This window comes from Neofelis nebulosa, chromosome 6 (genome assembly GCF_028018385.1).
Source record: "Neofelis nebulosa isolate mNeoNeb1 chromosome 6, mNeoNeb1.pri, whole genome shotgun sequence".
NCBI classification, from domain to species: domain Eukaryota; kingdom Metazoa; phylum Chordata; class Mammalia; order Carnivora; family Felidae; genus Neofelis; species Neofelis nebulosa.
Window position 1 is genome coordinate 70,106,453 of NC_080787.1, and position 27,848 is coordinate 70,134,300.

General features: G+C 38.1%; 2 protein-coding genes across 7 annotated transcripts in view; one reads left to right on the forward strand and one right to left on the reverse strand.

Annotated features, from left to right (window-relative positions):
* SLC17A5 (solute carrier family 17 member 5) overlaps positions 1-14,523 on the reverse strand; it is a 52,087-nt gene extending 37,564 nt beyond the window's left edge. Inside the window, exons 1-4 of one of the 4 annotated variants that reach the window (XM_058734486.1) lie at positions 14,324-14,523; positions 7,366-7,562; positions 5,410-5,643; positions 2,138-2,225 (exon numbers count right to left, since the gene is read on the reverse strand). In XM_058734486.1, coding sequence (XP_058590469.1) covers positions 2,138-2,225; positions 5,410-5,643; positions 7,366-7,562; positions 14,324-14,417 — 613 coding nt within the window. In that variant the 5' untranslated portion in view covers positions 14,418-14,523. Of the gene's footprint in view, positions 1-2,137; positions 2,226-5,409; positions 5,644-7,365; positions 7,563-8,089; positions 8,202-14,323 lie in introns of those variants that run through there. The other 3 variants (XM_058734484.1, XM_058734487.1, XM_058734488.1) reach the window with 3 other exon arrangements.
* Positions 14,524-14,554: 31 nt separating this feature from the next.
* CD109 (CD109 molecule) overlaps positions 14,555-27,848 on the forward strand; it is a 168,080-nt gene continuing 154,786 nt past the window's right edge. For 2 of the 3 annotated variants that reach the window (XM_058734481.1, XM_058734483.1), the window contains exons 1-2: positions 16,041-16,223; positions 20,539-20,642. The gene's annotated coding sequence lies outside the window, so the exon portion shown is untranslated. Of the gene's footprint in view, positions 14,664-16,040; positions 16,224-20,538; positions 20,643-27,848 lie in introns of those variants that run through there. The other variant, XM_058734482.1, reaches the window with a different exon arrangement.

The window sequence follows — 27,848 nt, forward strand, 5'->3', positions numbered from 1 at the left end:
GGTTCAAAGATGGTCTCTAAGGCTGATAAACATAATGTACTGCAGTATACTTGATGATATAAGAATGAAGCTTTAGTAATGTAATTTGCCCAAAATATATTACAATGTTTCAGATAAATAAGTAATGAAATTCTTTTTTTTTTTTTTTTTTTTTGAGAAAGGGAGAGCATGAGTGGGAGAGAGGGGCGGGGGGGGGGGAGAGAGAGAGGGAGAGGGAGAGGGAGAGGGAGAGAGAGAGAGAGAGAGAGAGAGAGAGAGAGAGAGAGAGAGAGAATCTTAAGCAGGCTCCATGCTCAGAGCAGAGCCCAACGCATGGCTTGATCCCATGACCCTGGGATCATGACCTGAGACGAAATCAAGAGTTGGACACTTAACCGACTAAGCCACTCAGGTGCCTTGAAATTAATTTTCATCATCAAATAGAAGATATCTTAATAGGTACAGTGGCAGCTAAAATAATCAGATATTGTTTCTGGTCTCAAGTTTTAGTCTTATGTAGGAGACAAAAATAAACAAATAATTATCACATCTTAGAAAGTGTTAAGTGTCACAGGGCAATGTGGAAGTTCAAACATGGGACAGATTGCCTCTGACTTCTAGAGGTCAGGAAAAGATATATGAAGCAGCAATACACTTTGAAAGACGGGTGAGATTTTTGTCTTGTAGAAACAAGGTAAGAAAGATGATACGGAGGCAGATGTAATAGGATGAGTAAAGGAATGGATGTAGGGAAGCAGAGAGTGAGTTTGGGAACTTCACTCGGGTAAAGGAAAGGAATAGAAGGTAAAGGCTGGAAAAATAGGTTGGATAGTTACTGAATATCTACTTTACTTCAGACACTGTGTGTCAGGGACCAGGCTAGTGGAAATGAAGTGGTGAAGACTGTAAAGAATCTTGACCCACAGTTCAGGCTTAGACTTTACTCAATAGGTAAAGAGGAACCACAGGTAGTACCTGCTCATGAACTTATCATCAGATTTCTCACATCAATCTCTACATAGCTGTCAGAATCATTTTCTTAAAATGTAAATCGGATCATGTCTCTCTCTTGATTCAAAACCTCTGATGCCTCCCCATTGTATTTTGGAGGAAAAAAATCCCAAATCTACTTTTCTTCCTGTGGCCTGTAAGGTCTGATATAATCTGGCCCATGTATATTTCTCCAACCTCATCTTATGCCATTATGCCCTTTATTCATTAAGTGCTAGCCACCCACAGTGGTTTTTCATTTCTTTGAACTCTTATGTTATGTCCTGCCTGAGAGCCCTTGTACATGCTGTTCTGGTTGGCTGGAATGCTCCTCCTTCTGCTCTTTGCATGACTGATTCATTCTTATCCTTCAGATTTTAGCTTAAAAGTCACCACAGAGAGGTCTTTCTCAGCCAATGTATTTTAAAGCAGTCAGTCCAAAAGTTTTCATTCAGTGTATGATCTGGTAAAATTATAATTCATATATAAAGCTTATGCTATCTCACCCATAGATCAAAATGTTGGCAAATAAATGCAGAGAAAAAAGATGTATGAAGAGAGAGACTGAGAATCATGATATGCTTATTAGATAATCAAATGAGAAATCAGAAGGGGCACCTGGGTGGCTCAGTTGATTAAGCGTATGACTCTTGACTTCAGCTCAGGTCATGATCTCACAGTTTGTGAGTTTGAGCCCCACATCAGGCTCTGTGCTGGCAGTGTAGAGCCTGCTTGAGATTCTCTGTCTCCCTCTCTGTCTGTCCCTCCCCTGCTTGTGCTTTTTTTCTCTCTCAAAAATAAATAAACATTTACAAAAAAAAAATTGAAATCACACTTTAAGGACAAAAGTGTTCAACTTTCCAGCTATTGGACTTTAAAAAAGAAAAAAAAAAAAAAACCCGTGGCATTCACATCTGAATGAGCAACATATTATGAAATAAATGACGGCAGATGGAGAAAATGATATTAGTTAAGTAAGCCGCATTGCTGTATGTTAAGCCAAAGAAAAAAAATTAATAATAAAATTATATCTCTAAAACTTAATTTTCACCTAAAGGAGGCATCTGACATCATTCTGGTGTGCAGGTGTTTTTTTTTTTTTTTTTTTTTTTTAATCCAAGGCTGATATACACATGTAGCAAAATTTATATAAGAATAGTTACCTTACCCGCATATGAAATGCTAAGAAGCTTGCTTCGTTCAAGAGGGGGAGCCCAAGAAGACCACATGGCATGCATAGCTGGAAATGTAACACCCTGAGGAGAGGAAAAAGATATTTCTGCTGAAATACAAGGTAGATTTGTGAATGTTTTAAATTCAGTTGAGTATTTTGTTGTAAGAGAAATTTCTGGGTAAGAATCAAACTAGAATCAGGTTCCATGAAGTGAGATGCCTCTAGAGTCTTGAGTGAAAATACGTTCTAGTGAAATACTTTCAAAGTCTCAACAAAGATTGATTCTGTCAATTGGCTTGAGGACTCCAGGGTAAGGGTTACAATAAATCTAAAAGAAGGTACTGAATGATGACATAAAGGAATCCCTCTCAAGGTCAGTTTTATTCATTTACTTTATTAATGGCCTGAATGAAATGGGAATATTACTACCAATATATAACTTTAAAAAATGCTGAGCTAATGCTTTGGGGTACTGGAAACCCCAAAGCAAATTGACCTTAATCAACAAGAAAAATTGTCCTACAAAAAACCCTGATGAATTGAATTAGAGCATTTATAGTCCCCCCCCCCCCCCCCCCTCCTCGGTGATAACTAGCCTAGTAAATGCCAATTACTGATATAAAGGGGCTGGAACTGGGCAGGCAGGAGAGTCACAGAGACTTGGGAGAGGAGAAGATGCTGGAGGAGAATGGGAGGGAATAGATTTTGGTATATTCAAAGAAGTGGATTCATAGCTCTCTTTGGCCACTAACTGTGCAGCTTCACAAAGATTAGTTAACTTCCTGGAACTTTAACTTCTTTATCTGTAAAACAAATACAATACTTCCTATCTTGCACGATTGTTGTAAAGCCAAATGGTAGCTAGTGCTATTATTAGTGGAGATAAGAATAAATGCTTTAACACTTTGTACTTTCTGCTGATTCCTTCAAAAAGAAAAAAGGGAGCAAGAAATACCAACAGAAGGCACAAATCATTTAGGCAGCATTGCAAGTTGATAAGAATTTGTATCATAGAGCAACCACAGGATGAGTCATTACAGAATAAAGATTAAGGTGTTGGGAAACATCTACAGAGATTATGTTGTAGAAAACTTCATTATAAAACTCTACGGACAATGTAGGTATATTTATGGTGAATCATGCTAGGGAGGAAAGATGCTGACTTAAGTTTAAGGATTAGGCAATGTACATATGATATATACTGGAGGAACAGAAAAATACAAAAGAACAAACACAACTTCTGTTTAGATGTAACATGGTTACTTGAGAGAGTAGTATTAATATAACCAATATACTGTAATGCTAAATTAGTGGCATAAACAGACAAGAAGCTAACATATGGGAATACATTCAGCAAGGAGATTCAATATCTGGATCAGAGAAATTATGCTGCAACTAAGTATATTTTACTTAGGTAAGGAGAAGAGGAACCTGGTAATAGGGGAGTAATTCTTATTTTGTAGTCAAAACAGTTTATTCAGTACATCTCTATTTGATAAGGACAAAATAAGATTGCTTATTAAGTGATCAAAGCTTAAATTTAAACAGTATTTGGCAATCTTTAAAGCACTCTAGCAATCATCATCACATCTGAGCTGTGACTGAGGATGGGGCACGTAGTTTAATCCCAATTTTAAAAATGATGGAACTGAGGTCTAGAGATTAGGGCTTACCGATGGTTTCACCATTAGATACAGTGAGGTTGTTATCCAAACTCTGATCTTATGACTCTAGTCAGTGTTTTTCCAACACAGCATGTACATTGCTACTACTAACTTTCATTCTTTTAAAAAAAAAATTTTTTTTTAATGTTTATTTATTTTTGAGAGAGACAGAGCATGAGTGGTGGAGGGGCAGAGAGAGAGGGAGACACAGAATCCGAATCAGGCTCCAGGCTGCTTCTGAGATGTCAGCACAGAGCCTGACACGGGGCTAGAACCCACGAGCTGTGAGATCATGACCTGAGCTGAAGTCGGACACTTAACTGACTGAGCCACCCAGGCGCCCCCTAACTTTCATTCTATATACCAAACCCAGAGGACACTATTTCGTTTGGGTTAAAGAAATGTTAAGAGCAAAATAAATATATGCTTCCATTTCATAGGTAGAAGCGCAAAGTTAGAAACAAAAAGAGATCATTATTTAAAGATAGAGGTGCATATGATGAAATGCAAAAGAGAAGTGGAAAGGAAATGAAAGATAAGGAATTAAAATTTTCAAAAGTGATAAAAATCTTAGGAGTAGAGGAAAAAACAGATAAAAACTGATAACAATTCTCAAAGCAGCAGAAAGGCCAGAAAAATCATAACCAAAGATAGTTATAAAAAATGATAAATTATTTGTCTCTAAGTTCCAGAACCAGAAAAAAGAACAAAGAGGAAGCTCTATGAATAACAACACATTTAAAAGTAAAACAAGGCAATTTGACAAACCATTGTGTAAAATGTGTTTTAGATCTGGGCAATCAATTAATGATAAAGCAGAGATAAACCAGCAAAAGTTCAAGAGGTAAAGATGGTCTATCTTAACCGTTTTAATAGTCATTTCTTTTTTCTTTTTCATTTTTAAATGTTTTATTATTTATTTTTGAGAGAGAGAGAGCGAGCGAGTGAGCAAGCATGAATGGGGCAGGGGCAGAGAGAAAGGGAGACACAATCCGAAGCAGGCTCCAGACTCTGAGCTGTCAGCACAGAGCCGGATGCGGGGCTTGAACCCACAAACTGCGAGATCATGACCTTAGCTGAAGTCAGATATTCCTCTAGTCATTTATTTTCTTATCTTCTGAAGTGAGAGTCGGAAGACCTGTGAAGTGTTCCCTGGGAAATGTTTTCTCTGAGTTTTTAGCAAAGCTTCCAGTTTCATCATGTTCCCACTTGAGAATCCATTGACCTCACTGATATGAAATCAACTCGAATTATTTTCTAGTTAATCACTTCTCTTGTTTTTCAATTTGAGAGAGAGAGAGAGAGAGAGAGAGAGAGAGAGAGAGAGAGAGGGAATCTCAAGCAGGCTCCATGCTCAGCGTGGAACCTGAAGCAGAGCTGGATCCCACAACCCTGGGATCACGACCTGAGCCGAGATAAAGGGTTGGACACTCAACCAACTGAGCCACCCAGGCACCCCATTAATCATCCTTCTAATTAAAAAATAAGTCCTATCTTCCGATGTCAACTGTTGGTTTATATTCATACCAAAGAATGATAATTTTAAGGAGGTAAGAAAGTGATACGGGCTAAGAGGAAAAACAAAACAGAGAAAAAGATTACCTCTCCTAGTCCTTCTAGGGCCCTGAGTACAATGAGGGCTCCAACTCCAAAATCTGCAGCAACAGGAGTGAACAGGGTGAAGATGGCTGTGCCAAGGATCCCAAATCCTAGCAGCAGTTTCCCGCCCACTTTGCTGGCAATATATCCTCCAGGAATCTGGGTGATGATGTAGCCATAAAAAAAAGAACCAAGAATCCATCCTTGCGTTTCTGCATCCCACTGGTACCTTTTACCCTATAAAGAGCAGGAGGATAAAAACAACCTTTTAAGACGTTGACTAAACAGCTCTTTTGTCTAATTGGCATCTAAGTACACATAAATGTAATTTTGAATCACTGTTTTCGAGTGAAGAACTTGCAAACTTTCTACTAGGGAGGTGAGTCACCACAACACAGACATGCCACTTCTAGAAGAGAATAAAAATAATTGAAAGCCGTAAACTGCAAGAAGGCTCGCTATTTTATGAAACTAGACTCTAGGATGAGTTGTAGAGGCTTTGTAATGACCATGACCAAGAAGGACCAAAAAACAGGTACAGGTTCAATCCAGAAATTCTACTAAACAGAATACTGTATGGGCTGAGCTAGGCTTTGGAGCCAGGCCTGGGTTCAAGCCTCGCTCTTTTACTTACTGGATTTGTGATCTGGGAAGTTAAATGAAAAAGGCCTGACACACACGAAGTGTTCACTTAATGTTGGTTATTAGTATGCATAAATATAGATCATTAATATCTCCCCGATTCAGAACAAACACTTGAACAAGCATAAAGAACAAGACGAAAGAACAAGAATTTAAACCAAGCCATAAACTTCATGTGAGTAGGAAATGTCTTTTAATTAGTAGCAGCACACAGTAAGGTAATGATGAAGATTTAGTGACTAATCAGAATATCTGACATCTTTAATGCATGTAGTTGTATCACTGAGCCAATGTGTCAAGAACAATTGCAGGATTTGTTTTTACTGCTGATATAAGGCAGATGAATACAATTTAGCTAGGTCAACAAAAGCACTTGCCAAAGGGAAAGATACAAAGCACCCCTCTAATTATCCTTATTCGCAGTTTTAATTTGTAGCTTATCTGTGGAATTATTGGACTTCATGAACTGTCCAGCAGTTATAAGTCATAGGTTGAAGTAGGAAAAGTGGGTGATGTGAACCCAAATATGAATTCAGCAACATTATTAAAGTCCAATAAAATTTTTTTTGGTAAGTCACTATTTTGTATGTATGCTTGTTTAGGCAAAAACTTCCTATGCTTGAATGCTCTTGTTTATAAATGGCAGAGGAGACTAGCCCAAGTGTGATCTGGCTTCTTTGTGAACCCTGGGAATGGATGAAAATATACTCATAAAAAAGGACACCAGCCTTTTCTCCTTTTCTCTCTGATAAGCAAAATAAAGTGTTTAAAGTATATAAAACTCAATTCTGAACAAATGATGAGCACACACTTCTCAATTCTACTATAACATGAAGCAGACAAAGTGACTTCAGCAGTTTAGGTTAAGCATAACGTAAGTTTTAGAAAAAGAATGTCCTAAAAGACTGACCTGTTCTTATTTTTCATACTGCAGATGACCCAAGCTTTCCTGCAACCATAACCTTTTAAGCAAAACAGCTATTGAACAAAAGTCCCATAAAAATTATTCAGCAACGTCTAAAACAATCAAATTTTCTGGTATGCTAAACGGGTTTTTCCAAATTATCTTCAAGGATGGTTGGTATGTTTATAGAGGAAACTGAAAAACTACTTTTCAAACAGATCAAGGTGTATTACACCAAGTAGCAGTAGCTGTAGTTACGTTACTGTTCAACTAGTTCCTGGAAAAACACAAAGGAAAAAGACTCAGCTTACATGAATCAAGTGTTGATGGTTTCTATAGGATGAAGAAAGACTTTTCAGTATCTTAACTTGGTCATATTTTAGGAATAAGACTGTTTATAAAGTAGCACTTACCGTTTGATTATGAAGAACTTTTATGGGAGCAGAATGCTCTGCACACTCCTTGGAAGTTTTATTATCTGCTAAAGTCGTATTTGAATCTATCATATCCACCAATGCCACGCTCAGATTCACCCGTAATGCATAGAGAACGAAGAAACCAAAAAACGCCAACACTGCTAAGTTATAACGAGCAGAGCCGCACACTGGAGCTGAAATAAATATTGGGGCACAACTTTCACTAGAAGAATAACTTAGATGATATTGTCTAAATTACTAAAACGGTTACTTTTTAGAAGTACGCAAATTCATAAATCATGAATATTTTTCTGAGAATAATCTCAGGTTGAGCATCTCTGAAAACATTTATCAAAGAGAATTTGTTCTCAGCAGCTGTAGTTTTGATAAACATGTAACACATGAGAGCCTGAACTATAAGACAGTTTTTTAAAACACGAAGGCAATAGCTTTACCAACTCTGCTCAGAAAGATCTCCATTACAGCCTCAGAACTGTCAGTTGACAAAGATATGAGAAAAACAGATAAGGGGTTTAATGGCATCACTGTTTCTGAAAAACTATCTGAAGCATGGCCGATAAGTACTAGAGTATTCACCACAGCATAGCACACATACTACTTACTGACTATGGATTAGCGGCCATCTCACTGTAATTGTAGCACAGCACAAAAATTTTCTGCCAAGGCTAGGGCCTGAAACTCCTCTTGATAAATTTCTTACCTTGAAAAGTATCCTCAGAGGCTGGGTTTGAATCAGAAGCCATGATTAACACTTAAGGTCCTCCTAAACTAAATGTGTTTAAGAATCCAGAAGCAAACTTGCAGAATCTATGACAGTTGCAGCATCTGTGACAGTTGCTCAGTTGATCATGCTTAAAGGGCCCACATTAAAAAGGGAAGTAAGTGAAGGTACCACAAGGATAAAAAAAAAAAAAATGAAGGCGGAATGGCTGGAGGAACCAATGAAAGAAAGATCATGTGAGAGGAGGAGTTTTGATCTATTTTTTACTGTAATTACAGGCGTATGCACATTATTCTGTCTTTTGCTTCTTTTACAGAGTTGCAGAATTGGAGAGGGGACAGGAATTTAGGAAGTTAAGGTTGATTGATCCCTTAGTGACAGAGAGAGTGGCTAATCCAGGGTCTTACACCTTTAAGTTTGGTAAGCACTGAGAGAGAAATAGCTGTTGAAAGACACGAACATCTGTTTTACTTGGTTCAATACCTATATATGAATATAAGTATGCTTTATTTGGGTAATTACATATTAATACTACATACACATTTTTCCCCTACTCAGGAATCCTGGTGTTTTCATTTACCTACCCGCAAACAAAAATATGTTTTTCAGAGTACAAAGGTTTTGGTACTGATTCAGACTGACTGATTCAGACGGAAGCATTAATGAATATGGCATGACTATACTTAGGGATGTTCTTAAATACTATGATCAAACTCACTTTCCTATAAGCCTTCAGACACTTAACAACTGCTATCAGTGTTTCTTCTGTGTAGGCATTACATCACTTATGACAGAACTTTTCAATTGACTCCTTTTGGAGGAATACAGCTATTAGAATTATGGCACCACTGCCATTGTTAGACCTAGATCTGTGAGAACTGTATTTCTAAAGCTCCATTCATGCTGTCTGTGTTACCTGAATCTAGAAACGTTTGCTCTCTGCTCCAACCAATGGGCTGCTATCTAGTTAGGGAAGCTTTGGCTAGTGCAAGGCATGTTTTATCATTGCTCTGTGCCAGTAATACAAAGAAATCTGGATGGGGCCTCATAATCTTGCCAAATTTGGACAACCAAAATGTGTTACTCGGTGTAATTTGGAGTAAGAAAACTCCAGATATATGTACTGTCTGCTTTGCCAAAGTATTATTTACAAAGTTCATTACCTACTTCAGCAGAGGAGTGACAACAGGTAATTGTGGTTTCAAGAGCTTCTCTGGTTGCTGTGTGTAAATTACAAAGGGAGAAACGTGTGAATCATGGTAGAAGATGTAGACTCAGAAAAATCACTTAAGGGACTATTAGAGTTTTTCAGGAAAGAGATGAAGGTGGCTTTAACTAGGATAAAGCAGAGGCAATGGAGAGAAATGGGCAGATTTGAGATAAATTTAAAAGCAGAACTGACTGGCCTTGCCTACATATTAGATGTGGCAGTAAGTGAAAGGAAGGGGGGAAGTTACTAGTAATTCAGCTTACTGATTAGTCCAGACAACTTTATTTTATGCTATTCTGACTTGTAATGTTATTACTCCTTTCTATCCTATTTGCTGTTACCATATTTTATTGTAATCAGTTTCTCCCCACGTGATGCTTTATTTGGACTATGACATACCCTTTTTGTAAAAAATTTTAATGTTTTGTTTTTATTTTTGAGAGAGAGAGATAGAGAGACAGAGTGCAAGTGGGGGAGGGGCAGAGAGAGGGAGACCCAGAATCTGAAGCAGGCTCTAGGCTCTGAGCTGTTAGCACAGAGCCCAACACAGGGCTCGAACTCATGAACCACAAGATCATGACCTGAGCCGAAGTCAGATGCTTAACAGACTGAGCCACCCAGGCGCCCCTGGATTTTGATATACCTTATCCTATGAAGAAGATGTAGGGCTATAAGTTGGTGGTATTACTTGAAAATATGACAAAGAAGTTATGGATCAGGCAATTTTAACTTTCTGGGGGCACGGTCAATAATCAGAAAATAAAAAAAACACAGATGTCACAAAGTGTATGACTATGAGGTTTTAAGAGATACTAAAAATACATGGTTGCTACTTTATAAAAATGGTTATTGCTTACAAATCAGTCAGAAAAATTTTATTTCAAGAAAGTATGATGATTAGACAAGATGTGCCTGTGAATCTGGATAATGTTTGAAATTGGTCCAACAAAAGAATGCTTGCATCATGAAGAGACAGAACATCCATCGGGCATCTGCCACCTTGAAATCTAGTTCAAAGCAAAATCATGCTTGCATAACGAACAGAGCACCCATCAAAACAAACACCAGCTTCTAAAATATGGTTTAAACTTAGGAATGTGGAGTGGGTGTACTTGAAAGAACACAGTCTAATTTAGAGAAAAGCAGACCTGAGAATGAATCTCAGTCCTGAATCTCATCGTCTGTGTTTTTGGGGAAGTTACTTAATAGTTTTCATTCTCAGGTTTCTTGGCTCTTAGAATGAGGCAACCACAATGCACCTCACTGGGTTGTGTGTGGATTAAATGAAATACTCTAGGGAAGTTATGGTAAACACTCAGTAGAAGTGAGTTCCTTTCCTGTTCACCCTGGATAAAGTTATACCCATAAGATAGAGTGCCACCATATATGTGTGTAACAAGAGGCAAAGGAGTCACATTAAATTGCTTGTGTGTGTGTATGTGTGGGTGGGGGGTCCGGGAAGGCCTCTTGGAGAAAGGACATTTATACTAGTCTTCATCAATGAGTAGGAAGTCACCGGGCATTGAGAGTGAAGGGTAATTGTCTGGAAGCATCATCCATGTGGAATAAGGAAGAGTCAATCTCATCAATTAACACACGGCAAGAGAAAATAATAACTCCTTGAGGCAGCAGTGAGGAGTGAAAGTGATATGCCCAGAAGGCCAGGTTTCTGTAGAAGCAAGGATGTGTGGGTGGAGGGAAGGCTGGTGAAAATCTTAGAATGCCAGGCATTTATTCATTGTGGAAGGGTTTGGCAGTGGGAAGAAGCAAGGAAGTACTGAGTAGTGAGGGAGAGACTCAGGTGGAAAATTCATGGTTGGGAGCACTGACCCATGCAGATGATGATTTTCCCTAAAGGAAGGGGGGCACTGGACACAGTGAGCACCCTTGGCCCAAGAACTGCATTACAAAAAAATTTCCTATTAGGGTGCCTGACTGGCTCTTGATCTTGGGGTTGTGAGTTCAAGCCCCATGTTTGGCATAGAGATTAAAAAAAAATAAAAATCTTGAAGGTGACTGGGTGGCTCTGTCGGTTGAGTGTCTGACTTAGTTCACATCATGATCTTGTAATTTGTGAGTTCGAGCCCTACATTGGGCTCGCTGCTGTCAGTACGGAGCCCCGCTTCAGATCTTCTGTCCTCCTCTCTCTCTGCCCCTCCCTTGCTCACACTCTCTCTGTCTCAAAAATAAACATAAAAAAAAAATCTTTAACATAAATACAATATGTTTTGCCTTTAAAAAGGGTAATATTCAACTAGTCTTACTCTGCCTTATGGGTAATTAATTCCTGATAAATCTTTATGTATTCTTAGCTCCCAAATTAATATCCATTTATGTGAAAACACCAAATTCCACTAACATGGATTCAGTTACACAACATGACCCAAATGACCCAATGACCCAAGGCCATTTGCCTTCGTTCTATAACATGGTTGCTCTCTACCAGCACGCCATACCTTACATTTAATACACAAAGTATATTTGTGAAACTCAGTGCTTATGTAATTGAGCCCTGAATGTAACCCCTGCAACAGAACAGTAGAGGCAAAAAACAAAAGGAAACACCACTCTCCCTATTAATGAAAACAAAGCATAGAATGAACTGTTACAAGTTAGGAATCACAAGTTCCAATAGAGTGTGACCCTGAAGAATGGGGACGTCATTTTACTGTGCCGAGGTTCTCTGAGGAATGCAAAATCCAAATGGTCTTCACTGATAATGATAATGATAATGATAATAATAGTAATAGTAACATTTACTATGTGCCAAACTCTTCTAGGCACTTCCTATTAGCTCATTTAATCCTTACAATAACCCTGTAAGTTAGGTATACTATTTTCCTTGATTTATTGATAAGGAATGCATAGAGAGCTTAGGTAATTTCTACTAAAGCTCACAGAACAAGTTAGCAGAGCTGGGTTTGGAAGTTAGTTAGGCACTCTGGCTCCAGATCCATGCTCTGTCTTTAAACACAAAGAAATGTCTTAGAAGCCCTAAAACTCGTTTTTCCTAAGTGAACACATTTTTGGTGCAACAGTATTCTGATAATCCACTCAATCAAATATAAGGCACATGTCATTCATACAAAAGTAAACCTTCAACTGGTATAAAGTGTGAGGAATGCATTTTTATGTGTGGGAGGGGAAGCTTTGCTCTTCCTTGCTTAGTTCCCTCCCTTCCTCCTACCTAAATTAAGCAGAAAAATCTATAGACTTCCTATTGTTTATCAGTGTTGGGCCAGCTTTTCCCCATCATTTTGGTGTGCATCTCTGAAATCCACCAGGCTGAGTAAAAGCAGATGCTTAAGAGGCAAACAATAATTGGGTTACTGAAAATTCCATCATATTACATCAACCTGAGTGGTATTAATTCTTAACACTAAAGAAACATATCTTAATTTTAGCTCTCTTAATAAAGAAACACTATGTATAATTTAAAACCATGTCCTCTTACTGATGGTGGAGTAGGGAACTTGTAAATTTGTGACGGATCAAGTAAAAATGATTAAGCATTTTTCAAATACGAATTTCTCAAATATAACACAAATGTGGCTACATGCAACCTTTGGGATGTAACCTCTGTGGCCCTCAGATGTCTAGGTATACAATGCACCACCAGATGGTAGTTTCTAAGTTCTTTTTACTACTGTAAAATTTTACAACTGATATTTTATCAGCTTTTCTCTTCTTAAAATCAGAAGTATACACTTAGGCATAGATAAGGTACAGACATATATATTTTCTCAACTGCAACAGAATATAGTAGTCTCTAGGGAATATCTTGATTATGGCATTTGTTTCTGTATTTCCGTAATAGATTATTTTACAGAAGAAAATTATAGAAAGCTAACAGCTATGCCACAGAAAAAGTGCAGTTTACGGAACTAAGTCCAATTTCTAGGTAAAATGTCACTGGTACAGTATTTACACTGAGCCTCCTCTAAAATAAGCTCCCAGCTGCTGGATGGAGCTCTGACGTTGCCACATCTACTGCCACCATCTGGTAATGTTAAAAACAAATAAAAAAGATACCACAGGACTACCCTATTCTTGGTCAGGAAAGTCAAATTTCTAATTCAACTCTGTTTCTCATGCACACATCTTTGAAACTACAGAATGCCTGCAAACGGAGTTGTTCTTTATTTTTAATTACTTTCAAAGTAGTTACATTTAAAAAATATTAAATAGTAATATATTTTAACTTCCCCAAATTCACGGAAGATACGTTAAGTACTTCTATTTGTTGCAAGGCCTTTGACAAGTTATCTTAGAGCTTTATAGATATCCTGAGAATAACTAAATTGTTTTCTAACTTAAATCGTGGACTGCTACGATGTAATCGTAGACTACCATACGGAAAAAAAAAATGTGTGCACAAGTTCAAGATATTCGCTGGGTTATGCAAGTTTTCCTCCGTATACACACAACATGTTAACCTCAATCCTGTTTTTCGGTCTCCCCTCCCCGCCCCAGGAGCTACCAGATTACAAGTTGGCGGACAGCAGCTGCGGAAACCTGGCGGTGACAGGGAAGGAGACCTACCAGTTCCGTCCAACCCTTTGCCCACCCATCTGCAGGCATCTCTCCCAGTTTGCTCTTACACCGGGTCCTCTGCCCGGCCCTTTGCCCATTGATTTGCAGGTTCTCCTCCAATGCATTCTTCCACAGGGTGCCCCGCTTGATGTTATCGAAAACTGCCAGGAGCCCAGCGCCTGCGCCGCCCAGCATCTCCCGCCCAGACCCTTCAGGGCTGCACCTGCCGAGGCCCCACCCGAGACTTCAGCCCTGCCTGGCCTCAAGGTCCCCGCCAGACCCCAGAGCAGCTTCTGGGCACCTGGGCAGGAGGGGGCTGAGCAGGGCGGGGAATGGATCCCGCTCCTCGAATTCCCTCGCGCCTTGGCTTCCCTTTCTCAAGACCCCTTGAGGGGCAGCAGCTCTGGTCCCATCTGCCAAGGACGAGCATACCCTGGCCACCCCCGCCCTCGGATAGCTTCGCTACTCACCGGCTTCCACCCGCGGGGTGCTCTGCAGCAAGGGCGTCCTATCTGAGCCCTCCTCGCCATCGCTGGAGGCCAGGCCCCGAACCGGGGACCTCATGACGCCTCCGAGGAGCAGGCGTGCGATACCTGCAGAAAGGAGAGCGGCGGCCCGACAGCCGAAGGCCTGGGCCGCGCGGGCACAGCCCCGGGCCTGGCACCGCCCCTCGGCTGCGTTCGTCACCGCGGCACCGCCCACAGGCGGCTGCACCGCCTCCTCCGCCGCCGCCATCTTAGGTTCGGGCAACTCTGGAGGGGTTGGGCGGGGGAAAGCAGAATTCTGGGAGTTGTGGCCTGGCGGGGCGAGGTCAGTGTTTTCTCGGCCCTGGGGCTCTGGGCTTGTCGGATCGTCGGTGTTCTGAGGAAAACCCCTCTTGTGCTCCCTTGTAAAGCTTAGCGGCTGCTCCTGCGGGACCCGGATTGAATGGGACCCTTGAGGAGGCAACGACTTGAATCGCGCATAATTAAGGGGAGGGCTTGGAGCAAATTTAGAAGTGGGTGGTGTGTATTTGACGTTCATTTATCGGCAGTAAATTGCCATGAATATCAGCAATCCTGGTACTATCTACCCGCCCAGCATATTGTCCCTAAAGCAGCTTTTGAGGAGGAAAAAACTGAATGGACACATATTGTTCGTTCCTATGAAATAGCTGATTTTGTGGGTCAAAAAAGCCAATGTTGTCAGTTTCATATGATTCAATTTATAGAATCCTCTAATATGTGTGTGTAATGTCTCCCTAGTTCTAATTCGAATAGCAACTTCTGGCATTTGCTGACCCTGGGAAAGAGTAAAAGGGACCAGTCTGCCTAGGGGGTGGGGTGGGGAATTGGGGGATGGGGCAGTGGGAGTGGGACGGAGGTGGGCCTGCGGTCCTGACCACAGGTTTCAGTTGAGCTGTTATCGTGAGTAATAAAGTCCTGGAGAAGGGAAAAATAAGATGTGGTAGATGACCTTGGGGAGTTCAGTGTAGTCGGGGAAGACTCACAGACCAGTAAAAACCAGGTCAGAGGCTTGGTGAGATCCATGAGGGACCAAATAGGAGGGTTAACCTTACCCAGCACGGAGGGTGAAGATTTCTGAGGTTCTCTCTCACCTCCAGATCAGTAAATGCCAGGAGAGTTACCAAGTGAAAACAACAACAAATCAAGCCTTGTTTCTGAGTTACTGAAATGACAATGCAGATTCTAAGCTCTTCAAGGTGGGTAGGGGGTGGGATTCTGGCCTTTTTGGAGTCTTCTACAGCAATGCCACTCAAACTTGACTGTGGGTGAAATTACCCCGCAGAGCCTCTTAAAATGCGAATTCGGATCTATCAGCTCTGGTGTGACAGTTAATTTTATGTGTCAGCCTGCAGGGTGTTTTGGATGAGGTTAACATTTAAATCAGTGAGCTCTGGCTAAAGCAGATTGCCCTCTATAATGTGGGTTGAATTTATTCAATCTAAGGCCTGAATAGAACAAAAGACCCCACTCCCCAGCCAAGGGGTAGTTGTCCAGCAGACTGCCTTTACACATCATTTGCAACACAGTCTCTCCTGGGTGTCTAGGCTGCAGGCTCACACTGCAGATTTGACTTCCCAGCTTTCATAATTGCATGAGCCAATTCCTTATATAACTCTTCTCTCTCTCTCTCTCTCTCTCTCTCTCTCTCTCGGTTCTGTTTCTCTAGGAAACCCTAATACATCTGGAATGGGCCTGAGATTCTGTATTGCTAAGAAGCAATGAATAACAAGTTTATAGAAGACTTGGAATAAGGATTCCAACATATATGAAAAATTTCAAACCAGAAGAGGCCTCCCTCGTTTTAAAAAATATGCTTTTTATTTTAAGAGTTTTAGGTTTATAGGAAAGTTGCAGAGATAGTACAGTGAGTGCTCTCTACTTTTTACCTGGTTTGACTTCTTAAGATCTTACAATACTTTGATATGTTGGTCACAGCTGATTAGCCAATATTGATAGGTCATTAAACTGAAGTTCCTATTTTATTCAGATTCCTTCAGTTTTTACCTAATGTTCTTTTTCTGTCCTAGGATCCCATCCAGGATAACACTTACATTTAGTCATTGTGTCTCCTTAGGCTCCTGTAGACTGATGGTTTCTCAGACTTTCTTTGTTTTTGTTGACCTTGCCAATTTTGTAGAGTACTGGTAGTTTTTGTAGAAAGTCTCTCAATTTGGGTTTGTTTGATGTTTTTTCTTGTAATTGGACTGGGGGAAGACTGCAGAGGTAAAGTGCCATTTTCATCCTGTAATTTCAAGGGAATGTGCTGTCAATATAACTTATCACTAATGATTATCACTGGTGATGTTAAGCCTCATCACATGCCTGAGATCATGTTTGTCAGCTTTTCCCCCCTGTAAAGTTACTCCTTTTCCCCTCCTCCCTTTCCAACTTTTTTCTTTGGTAGAAGTCAGTAATGCAGCTTACACTTAAGGGATAGGGGAGTTATTCTCTAAGTCTTTGAAGAGCAGAATTCTTTTGTATGGGAGATTTGTGTATTCTCTCATAGTCATTCATTCATTCAAGTATTTATCTATATTACAGGCCCATGGTTATTTATTTTATACTTTGGGTTATAATGCAACACTATGTTACTTATTTTGTTGCTCGAATTGTTCCAAGTTGGTGATTGGAAGATCTTTCCTGTGTCCTGTGTCCCTTTTGCATGTCTCCATTGTTGTGTTTTGTTTTTATTTCTACCTTACTTTCTGGTATAGTAAGATGTTTTAAGGGCTTCTCTGTGGCTGTCAGTTGAGCATCTGACTCTTGATTTTGGCTCAGGTCGTAATCCCAAGGTAGTGGGATCAAGCCCTACGTTGGGCTCTACCCTGAGCATGGAGCCTGCTTAAGATTCTCTCTCTCCCTCTGCCCCTCCCCATCTCTCTCTCTCTCTCTCAAAATAAACAAACAGATTCTAGGCTCAGCCTGTATAGCCTCTGCTCCTGCCATTTCTCCAAAATGAATGATGTTAGAAACCAAGATGGTGCTGGATGTATTTCTTGCTACTGCATTGTCATTGATTCTAAACCCAGAGAAAATACTTTTGTGTTGTTTTATAATGTTCCAGAGAGAAATTAAAAAAAAAAAAAAAAAGCATAAGATGGCATCTTTTTTTGCCCTCATTTCTGGCATTTACTTCCTGATTGCTCACTACCATAGAGGATTGTTGTCAATGTTATTTATTTTTTGGTTGGTAATTCCTTGTTTTACCAACACTCTAAACTGATGCTTTGAATAGAAATATAGTGAAAGCTACATATGTAATTTAACATTTCTAATAGCTACATTAAAACTTAAGAAACAAAAAAGGTGAGATGAATTTTATACTATATATTATTTAACATTATATCAAATTTTATCAATTCAACATCTAATCAATATAAAACTATTAGTGAGATATGTTACACTCTTTTTCTAGTACTAAATCTTCAATATCTCTGTGTATTTTGCACTTATAGCACATCATCATTAGGATCAGCCATGTTTCAAGCATTCAGTTACCACATGTGGAGTGGACACCATATTGGACAGAGCAGCTCTAGACCATATGAGGGTTTATTTTTCCCTCATGCCTTTAATTTTTTTTTTTTTAAGTTTATTGTGAGAGACAGAGAGTGCGGAGGAGGGGAAGAGAGAGAGAGAGAGAGAGAGAGAGAGAGAGAGAGAGAGAGAGAATCCTAGGCAGTCTCCATGCTGACAGTGGGGCTTGAACTCAAACCATGACGTGAAGTCATGACCTGAGCCTACACCAAGAGTTGGATGTCTAACTGACTAAGCCACCCAGGTGCTCCCAGAATAATGTCTTTGGATAGGGAAAACAAAACAAAACAAAAAAGACATCTGGGCAGAGTGCCAAGTTCAAAAGATTTTAGCTGTTTTCCTCCTCCATAAACTGAAGATAATAGTAGAAACAACCTCATAGGGTTTTTGTAAGGATTAAATAATGTAATGCATATAAATCACAGTACATGGTAGGTAGTAAGTTTCAATATATGTTAGCTATTACAATTTTTATTGTTAAGTTTGTTTTGCAAAATGAGCTTACCCATGCTAGGAACTCCCTTTGACTTTCATTATACCTTTTTAAAAATACATATCACATTCTCTCTGGAGTTAAGTAGTTAGTAGTTGGCTGTGTAACTGTCTTAGTTCCCTTTTAAGACTTTGGGTTTCCTAGGAGCTGGGACCACATCTTATTTACCTTTGCAGGCTATGCAGCTCCTAGCATCTGTTCTTTCACTGTGCTTATCATGTTTCACAGTGCCTTATTATTTTGGCCTTGGTGAGACTACTAAGGTGAGAATTACAAGTAGATAGAAATATAGAGGGAGTAAAAATTTGAATGGAGGACAATATTTGAACCACTAAATTTAGAAATATTAAACCTTATAACAATTTTTGGATGAACAGTGTGGTCCTATAAAATCATCATTTCTTTTTCCTAGCTTTTTCGCTAAGATAAATAATCAGTAATTATCATGATTATTGAGTTGTATTGGTAATTGAAATGTTTTATTCAATATTTTGTTTTGTTTTGTTTTTTGCCAAACTTGACAATCATCTGAGAATTGATTTCTGAGGGTTAATTTAGAAATTCTTTGTCACTTTATGGGTTTGAATCTCTAGGATTTAGTAATTATTTTCTTTAAATTGTATCACATTATTATTTATAAAGAAACTCTTCACCATCTGGAGATCTTTTCCTCATACAGTTATGTGAGTTAAATTTCTATAACCATTTTTTTTCTCATATCTTTGTAACTTATACAAGGGTATCAACTAAACTTAGTGACTTAGGTATAATTATTTACGGAGGAATGTTAAAATATTTTTAAAAGATATGATTGATAGAAAAATTTCCATTAAGTCTAAGGTTTCAGGGTGCTTTGGTGGCTGTCGGTTAAGCATCCGACTTTGACTCAGGTCATGATCTCATGGTTCGTGGGTTCGATCCCTGCATTGGGCTCTGTACTGAGAGCTCAGAGCCTGGAGCTTGCTTCAGATTTTGTGTTTCCCTCTCTCTCTGCCTCTCCCCTGCTTGCACTCTGTCTCTCTCTCCCTTTCTCTCAAAAATAAATAAACACTAAAAAATTTTTTTTTTAAGTCTAAGGTTTCTCTCCACTCTGTTCTTTTCTCCATACTTCTCTTTTTCTTTTCTTTCTTTCTTTTTTAAAAATATTTCTCTCTTACATTATCTTTTTGAAATTCTGATTTCAAATTTTATTACAAGGCTATCATAATCAAAATAGTATGGTACTGGCATTAAAAATAGACACAGAGGCCAATAGAACAGACTTGAGAGCTCAGAAATAAACCTTCACCTATATGGTCAACTAATGTTTGACAAGGGAGCCAAGAATAGTCAATGGGGAAAGGATAGTTTCTTTAATAAATGGTGTTGGAAAAGTGGATAACTATATGCAAAAGAATGAAATTGGACCCCTATATTACACTACTCACAAAATTTAACTTGAAATAAATTAAAGACTTAAATGTGAGACCTGAAACTGTAAAATTCCCAAAAGATCTCCTTGACATCTGTCATTGCAATGATTTTTTTTTTTGGACGTGACACCCAAAGCATAAGCAACAAAATAAAAACTTAAATAAGTGGAGCTATATCAAACTAAAATGCTCTGCATGGCAGAAGAAACAATCAGCAAAATATAAAGATACCCTACAAAATTGGAGAAAATATTTGCAAACCATCTGTCTGGTAAGGGGTTAATATCCAAATATATATGGAACGTATACAACTCAATAGCAAAACTAAAACCAAGCAATAGTATTAAAAACTAGACAAAGGACTTGTGTAGACATATTTCCAAAGAAGACATGTAAATTGCCAAAAGGTACATGAAAAGATGCTCAACATCACTGATCATCAGGGAAATATGAATCAAAAAACCACAATAAGATATCATCTCACATCTATCAGAATGGCTATTATCAAAAAGACAAGAGATAAGTATTGGTGAGGATTAGAGATAAAAGGGACTTTCATGCACCATTGGTGGTGGGAACAAACTGGTACAGCTGCTGTGAAAAACAGTATGGAGATTCCTCAAAAAATTAACAACAGAACTGGGTATATATCAGAAGGAAATGAAAATACTATCTCAAAGAGATATCTGCACCCCCGATGTTCATTGCAGCATTTTTTTTTTTTTTTTTTTTTGCAGCATTATTCACCATAGCCAAGATCTAGAAACAACCTAAGGAGCCATCAACAGAGAAATGGATAAAGAAAATGTGATATGTAACATATATAAAATGGAATATTGAAGTGAGTATGGAATATGAATGTGAAAGAATATGGAATATTATTTAACCATAAAAAGAAAGGAATCTGTCTTTTGTGACAACATGGATGGACCTTGAGGGCATTATATTAAGTGAAATAGGTCACACAGAGAAACACAAATACTGTATGTTTTGCATATATGCAGGATCTAAAAAAGCTGAACTCCTAGAAATAGTACAATGGTGGTTGCCAGGGGCTGGGGGCAGTAAGGAAAATGGAGATGTCAGTCAAAGGGTACAAACTCCCAGTTATAACAATAAATTCTAATGTAATGTGTAGCATGGGAGTATAATTAATAATACTGTGTTATATAATTAAAAGTTGTTGGGGCATCTGGCTGGCTCAGTTAGAGGAGTGGGTGATTCTTGATCTCTGGGTTGTGACTTTGAGCCCCATGTTGGGTGTAGAGATTAAATAAATAAACTTTAAAAAAAGTAGTTAAGAGAGTAGATCTTAAATGTAATCACTACAGACATACACACACACAAAGGTAATTATGTGATAGGATAGAAGGATAGGATAGAAGGATATAGGATAGGATAGAATGTTAACTATTGTGATATTCATTTTGCAATATATACATGTATCATATAAATATTGAACACTTTAAACTTATGTATGCTATATGTCAATAATATTTCAATAAGGCTGAAAACAATTCTTTTCCCTATATCATCTATATGTACCTCAATGTTATCTCTCTAAGATATAAATCTGATTTTTAAAATTTTAAATTAAAAAAAAGCCTTTCAGTGGTAGCTTATTGCCTAGGTCTTCACATTTTTTGATTGTGTACTCCATCAATAAAAATTATGAATATGCACCCAACACATGTATTTTTCTTTATAACACACACACACACACACACACACACACACACACACTACATTCATCAAACACTCAAAATGTAAAAGGATGAGAAAAGATAAATATAAATAGATGTTGTGATTTTTCCTGGAATAATTTTACATATGCTCTTGGGTGAGTGCACCCCACTTTGAAGACCATTTGTCTCTAGGATAAAATCCAAACTCTTTGGTATACAACGCGAGACCTTTACAAACTGGACCCTGTTTCTAGTCTCATCTACCACTTCCTGCCATCTGCTCTATGCTTTACACATTGGACTACTCACTGAACCTTATACGTACAATGTTTTTCCTTGTGTTATTCCCTCTACCTATTTGCTTCTTTTGTGTATAATGAGTTATTTGTCCTTAGACTAAACTGTCAGCTTTGATTTCTTAACAATCTCTCCCTTTTCCATTTTTTATTATAGCAAATTGTATTAGAGTTATCTAAGACAGTATGATAATATGTGTCATTGCTTAAGAACAGGAACCTTGTCTTACTTATTTTTCATTCCCCGTCCTAAGCAGAGAGAACAGCTTAAGAAATATTTATGAAAAAAAATATTTATGGAGCTTCATATTATGTGAGAGGCCCTTTCCTGGTTGCTATGGGAGTCTACAAGATGTATAAACATGGTTTCTGCATTCAAGGAGTTTTTGAGTAAGATGTACCTCGAAGGAAACATTTATCAATTATCGTCCAAGAGAAGTATAAATATTTCTCTAACAATTATGAAAGTTAGAGGATGTAGTTTTTATTTATATTTTCTAAAGAGCAAGTGGTATATGATTAATATATTCCAGAGGAAGAGCAATAATATTTTTAGGAAGGAATTTAAAAAATGGATAGTCTGGACATACTTTCCCATATCCTGTTAACTTTAGGCAGCTGTACTGTCAGATGTCCTCAGATAGTGATCAAGATATAAACAAAAAAAGACAGGTAAATATGCAGTTTTCTGTCATGTTTATATGCTAGCATGCACTTAATTGTTTTCACAGCAGAGTTAAAATTTCCTAGTGCTTTATAACCTAATAATTGGGTAATTCTTGGAACATATCCACAGATGTGGGTATTATTATAAACATTTTTAAAGAGGGGAATGAATGGATGGCAATTGAATGAAGTGATTTGTTCAAGAGCTTTGAAAGCCACTATTACAATTCAGAGTTATTGCCTTTTCTGGTATTCAAATCCTAGGACCACCAGTCTCCATAATTCCTTTAATTTTCTACATTTTATATGTTAACTTTCCATCTTAAAACTTTTGGGTACAGTTTCACTCAGTTGTAGAAGTCATTTCAATGATAGGTATATAGTATGTGAAGTTGTCAAATGCTGATTACAAATCATATGACATTTTCTTTATCAATCTTCTTTCATTGCCTTGTTGTAGGGGAGCCAAAAAAGCAGCTTTATTAAAAAAAAAAAGCTATGAGTAATGTTGCCTCTGGGAAAAGCCTGTAAAAAGCTGATATATAAAATTTAAATACTTGGAAAGAAGATATGTCATAGTTTTATCTCTTTAACTTCAAGGAAAGTAAACCAAATTTTGCAAATGTTGTGAAATATCAGTGAGCAGATAGTAAATCAGCTGGCTAAACACACAAGAATCGCAAGAAACAGAATGACCTTCAGAAATAAGCTAAAAGTGCATGCAAAGCAACTTGAAATTGAATGACTCAGGCAGATTAGAAGATTAAGGTTCAAATCTGTTCTTCTAACTAATATGTGAAGCCACAGCTCTGTTGAGTCAGCCCTTCCTGGTAACCCTTTTGGTCAGAATTCTGTCCACACATACATTCATTCTGAGTAAGGAAAGATATACTGGCTTAGAAAATAACTTGTTATTTTATAACAGAAAACGGAATCTGTGATCAATGGAATATTGATATTAATAAGTGTGAGGGCATCATGATAACCTGCTATTAGTACAGCAATACCTTATTTTTCCAAAGGAAGTATTTCTAAAGTTTTATACAAAGCCAATCATATTTAACATGACACATGCAAGTTTGCTATTTTTAGAGAGACTATGATTAATCCTTTAGTCGAGGGATAGCTGAATTTTCATTTTTTATGTATTCTATTAATAGGGAACACTTACTGGTTTTTCTCTTCCAGTAATTTAAGTGGGAAAAAGCAGTTATGTTTAGATTATCTTTCTAAATAAGTTCCTTAGGAGTAAAAATTGCAATCTGCAAATCAGTTGGTGAGATGATTCCAGTTCTATCAACAGACCCCTTTTAATGTTGTGGAAACAAACAAACAAACATACAAAAAAATAGCAAAGAATAGAAATCTAATAACAACAACAAAAAGAAAACTCAATCTGCAGAATGTGATTGATTCAATCCCTAGCCCCAAATAAAAGCCAAGAGTAAGACACATAATTAATGAGCTATGTAGTGCCATCCTTACATATAAAAGAAAGCACTTAAACCAGGTCTCAGTTTTAACTTACAAGAGGTGGCTATAAAATAATGAGATTTTATAAGAGAGAAATTTAAGAATAGGTTCTTAAGACAGTTTTAGGGGAAAGTTTCCAAAGTATTTTGAGGGATAGGAAAACTGGAGAAAAGCTTTTAAATCTGTTAAAATTTACCTTTCCTTTTACATTAATGTGTGTTTATTTGGAAAAAAAAAATCCCAGTAGCCTCTTGATTTATTGTTACATTATTGCCTGTCATGTAACCAAACTGTTGGCTTAGCTACTGTAATGTCAGCAGAGGCAGACCCCATACAACACTTCCTGGAGGAGGGCATCAGTGAATTGATAAGGAAAAAAGACACAAGGATACAGGGAGTAGAAGGTGGAGCCATGGGAAGGACTTTTGCCTGAAGGAGAAAAGATGATCAGAGTAAGGGCAGAAACTAAGGTTGTTAATTTCTTTTTAAATTTCATTTCATTTTATATTACTTTTTTATTGTATTGTATTGTATTGTATTGTATTGTATTGTAAGCTCTATGTCCAATGTGGAGCTTGAACTCATGACCCTAAGACCAAGAGTCACATGCTCTACTGACTGAGGCAGCCAGGTGCCCCAGGGTTGCTAATTTCTTAAAACAACTCTGTGCCAACAGTGCTTACAAGTTAGAACCTGTGGTAAAAACACACCTACCACCACTTTGGTCCAATGTATTAGGAAATAGAAGAAACTAATGCTCAGTACCTGTTATGTGTCAGACACCATGGTAACACACATATTATTTAATTTTCAAAGCTTTCGTAGGTTTTGGTAACAATATTCTCATTTTATAGCTAAGGAAACCTGAGCTCAGAGAGAGGAATTTACTTAAGCACAAGGATTAGAATGTGTGTTTGTATTTTTCCAGACCCCATGCCGTCTTCCAGTGGATCACCTATGTAACTTATCATTCTTAGGGTGCTAAAATTTGCCTGGCTTAGGTGTTAGTCAGTTTTTTGGCCCATCATCTGAACCCATCATCAATGGGAAGGGTCTGAGGGTGGAGTTAATTGTTATGCTAGAGAGGGTGTAGTGTTAGAACTAAGGAGGCTAGATTCTATCAAGTCCAAGGATTGGAAAAGGGAACCCCAGAGGATTAGAAGGCTGATGGACATGAATACGAAAACAAACAAACAAACAAAGGTAAAAGAACTTTTAAAGACACTTTGTCCTAGAAAGTACCAAGTGGCCTGTAAAGGTATTTTTGAAAACAAAGCTCAGTTTTAGTATACACATAGAGAGCTGTAAAAAAGCGGAGCAGGTTTGGACTGGAGTAGGTGCCTGTCCGCTGACCTCATTACTTCTGATAGCTTTAATTGTATCTCAGAGTCATTGTTTTTATTGTGGACACTTTCTGATAAGTTAAGGAACAGGAATGAACAAATTGAATGCTATGACGCAGGTTTAAGGAAGTTAACGCTTTTATACCTTTGTAAAGCTTGGAAGAAACTTTCAGTGATGGCTTCAGCTGTGTCTCAGGTTTTTTGTTGTTGGCTTTTTTCTGATTACTTAGGCAAGGGAATGTATAAATTGAATGCTGTGATGCAGATTTAAGGAAAGTCCCCTATGTTTGGATTAGTTTACAAGTACAACATTTGAAAAAGAATACCAGTTACCACCCAATCATTCCCACCCTGTCCCTGTTCATCACTGTGTAGCAGGTGGTCCTATTTGAAAACCTAGACTATGTTCTAATCCAGTCTCCTATGCCCTTTAGTTATGAGGGAAACAGATCAGCACAGTCCTTAAAAACATTTTAAAGTACATGCCAAAAATTCTTTTCATTATGAAAAACTTCAAACATGCACAAAAGTAGACAGAATAGAATAATAAACCTCAATTGACTATTTATGTAATTCTGATGATTACCAATATTTTGCCAAATTTGTTTCATCTATCTCCCATTCTACCAACTTGTGTCCCCTGGTCCTCCTTTCCCCCCAAACCATCATTGGACTATTTTATAATGTTTATTTATTTATTTATCTTGGGGTGGGGGAGAGAGAGAGAGAGAGAGAGAGAGAGAGAGAAGAGAGAGAATCCCAAGCAGGCTCTACACTGTCAGTGCACAGCCTGACATGGAACTCAATCTCACAAACTGTGAGATTATGACCTAAACTGAAATTAAGAGTCAGATGCTTAACTGTTGAGACACCCAAGCACCCCATCATGGAACTATTTTTCTTTCTTTCTTTCTTTCTTTCTTTCTTTCTTTCTTTCTTTCTTTCTTTCTTTCTTTCTTTCTTTCTTAAAAAATTTTTTTTAATCTTTATTTGATTTTGAGAAAGAGACAGAGTGTGAGTGGGGAAGGGGTAGAGAGAAAGGGAGACACAGAATCTGAAGCAGGCTCCAGGCTCTCAGCTGTCAGCACAGGGCCGGATGTGGGGCTCAAACCCATGAACCATGAGATCATGACCTGAGCTGAAGTCAGACACTCGACTGACTGAGCCACCCAGGTGCCCCACCACTGGAGTGTTTTTAAGCAAATTCCAGATATAATTTCATACATTTCAGGTAAGGGCTTAAAAAATAATGATGCCATGATCGCACAAAACAAATCGTGCAGTAATTCTTTAATATCATCTATCATTCATCCATATTTAAATTTCCTCAGTTGTCTCAAAGATATCTTTTTATAGCACGTTTAGTTAGAATCAAAATCAATAAAATAATTTTAACTGAAATTCATCGATATGTGTATATGTCTCTCTTATTTAGAAAATTAATAGATTTTATTTATTTTGTTTTTTAATGTTTATTTACTTTTGAGAGGGGGAGCATAGAGAGAGAGGGAGACCCAGAATCCAAAGCAGGCTCCAGGCTCTGAGCTATGAGCAAAGCCTGATGTGGGGCTTGAACTTACAAACCATGAGATCATGACCTGAGCCAAAGTTGGATGCTTAATTGACTGAACCACCCAGGTGCCCCTAGATTTTATTTGTTAGAGCAGTTTTAAGTTTGCAGAAAAATTGAACAAAAGTATAGACAGTTTCCATATTAGCCCCACTCCTCAATCTTGCTCACCCCATCCAGTTTCTCCTATTATTAACATCTTGCACTGGTGCATTTGTTACAATCGATGAACCAATGTATTACTATCAACTGAAGTCCATAGTTTACATTGGGGCTCACTTTTTGTGTCATACAGTTCTGTGGATTTTGACACATGCATAATGTCATGTATCTACCATTACAGTATCATACAGAATAGTTTCATTGCCCAAAAAAAGTCCCCATGCTCCACCTATCTATTCCCCGACCCCGCTTTCCCAACCCCTGGCAACCAATGGTATTTTATTTTATTTTACCTTTTTTTTTTTTTTTAGTTTTTTAACCAGTGATCTTTTTACTGTCTCTATAAAATTGCATTTTCCTGAGTGACATATAGTTGGAGTCATATAATATGAGGTCTTTACAGGCAAACTTCCTTAAGCATTTAAGATTCCTTTACATGTTTTCTTGGCTTGATAACTCACTTCTTTTTATGGTTGAATACTAATCCATTTTATTGGATGTGTCATAATTCGTTTATTCACCTATTGGAGGACATCTTGGTTGCTTCCAAGCTTTGGCAATTATGAATAAAGCTGCTATAAATATGTATTACAGTAATGAGGCATAGAAGCAGAAAAAGGTTCACCTTCAGCCCAGAAGGCTGACCCTGCAGTTTCATTAAGGATCAAATAGGTACTGGTTGCTATATTCTTTTTTTTTTTTTTTTTTTTTTTTATTTATTTTTGGGACAGAGAGAGACAGAGCATGAACGGGGAGGAGCAGAGAGAGAGGGAGACACAGAATCGGAAACAGGCTCCAGGCTCCGAGCCATCAGCCCAGAGCCTGATGCGGGGCTCGAACTCACAGACTGTG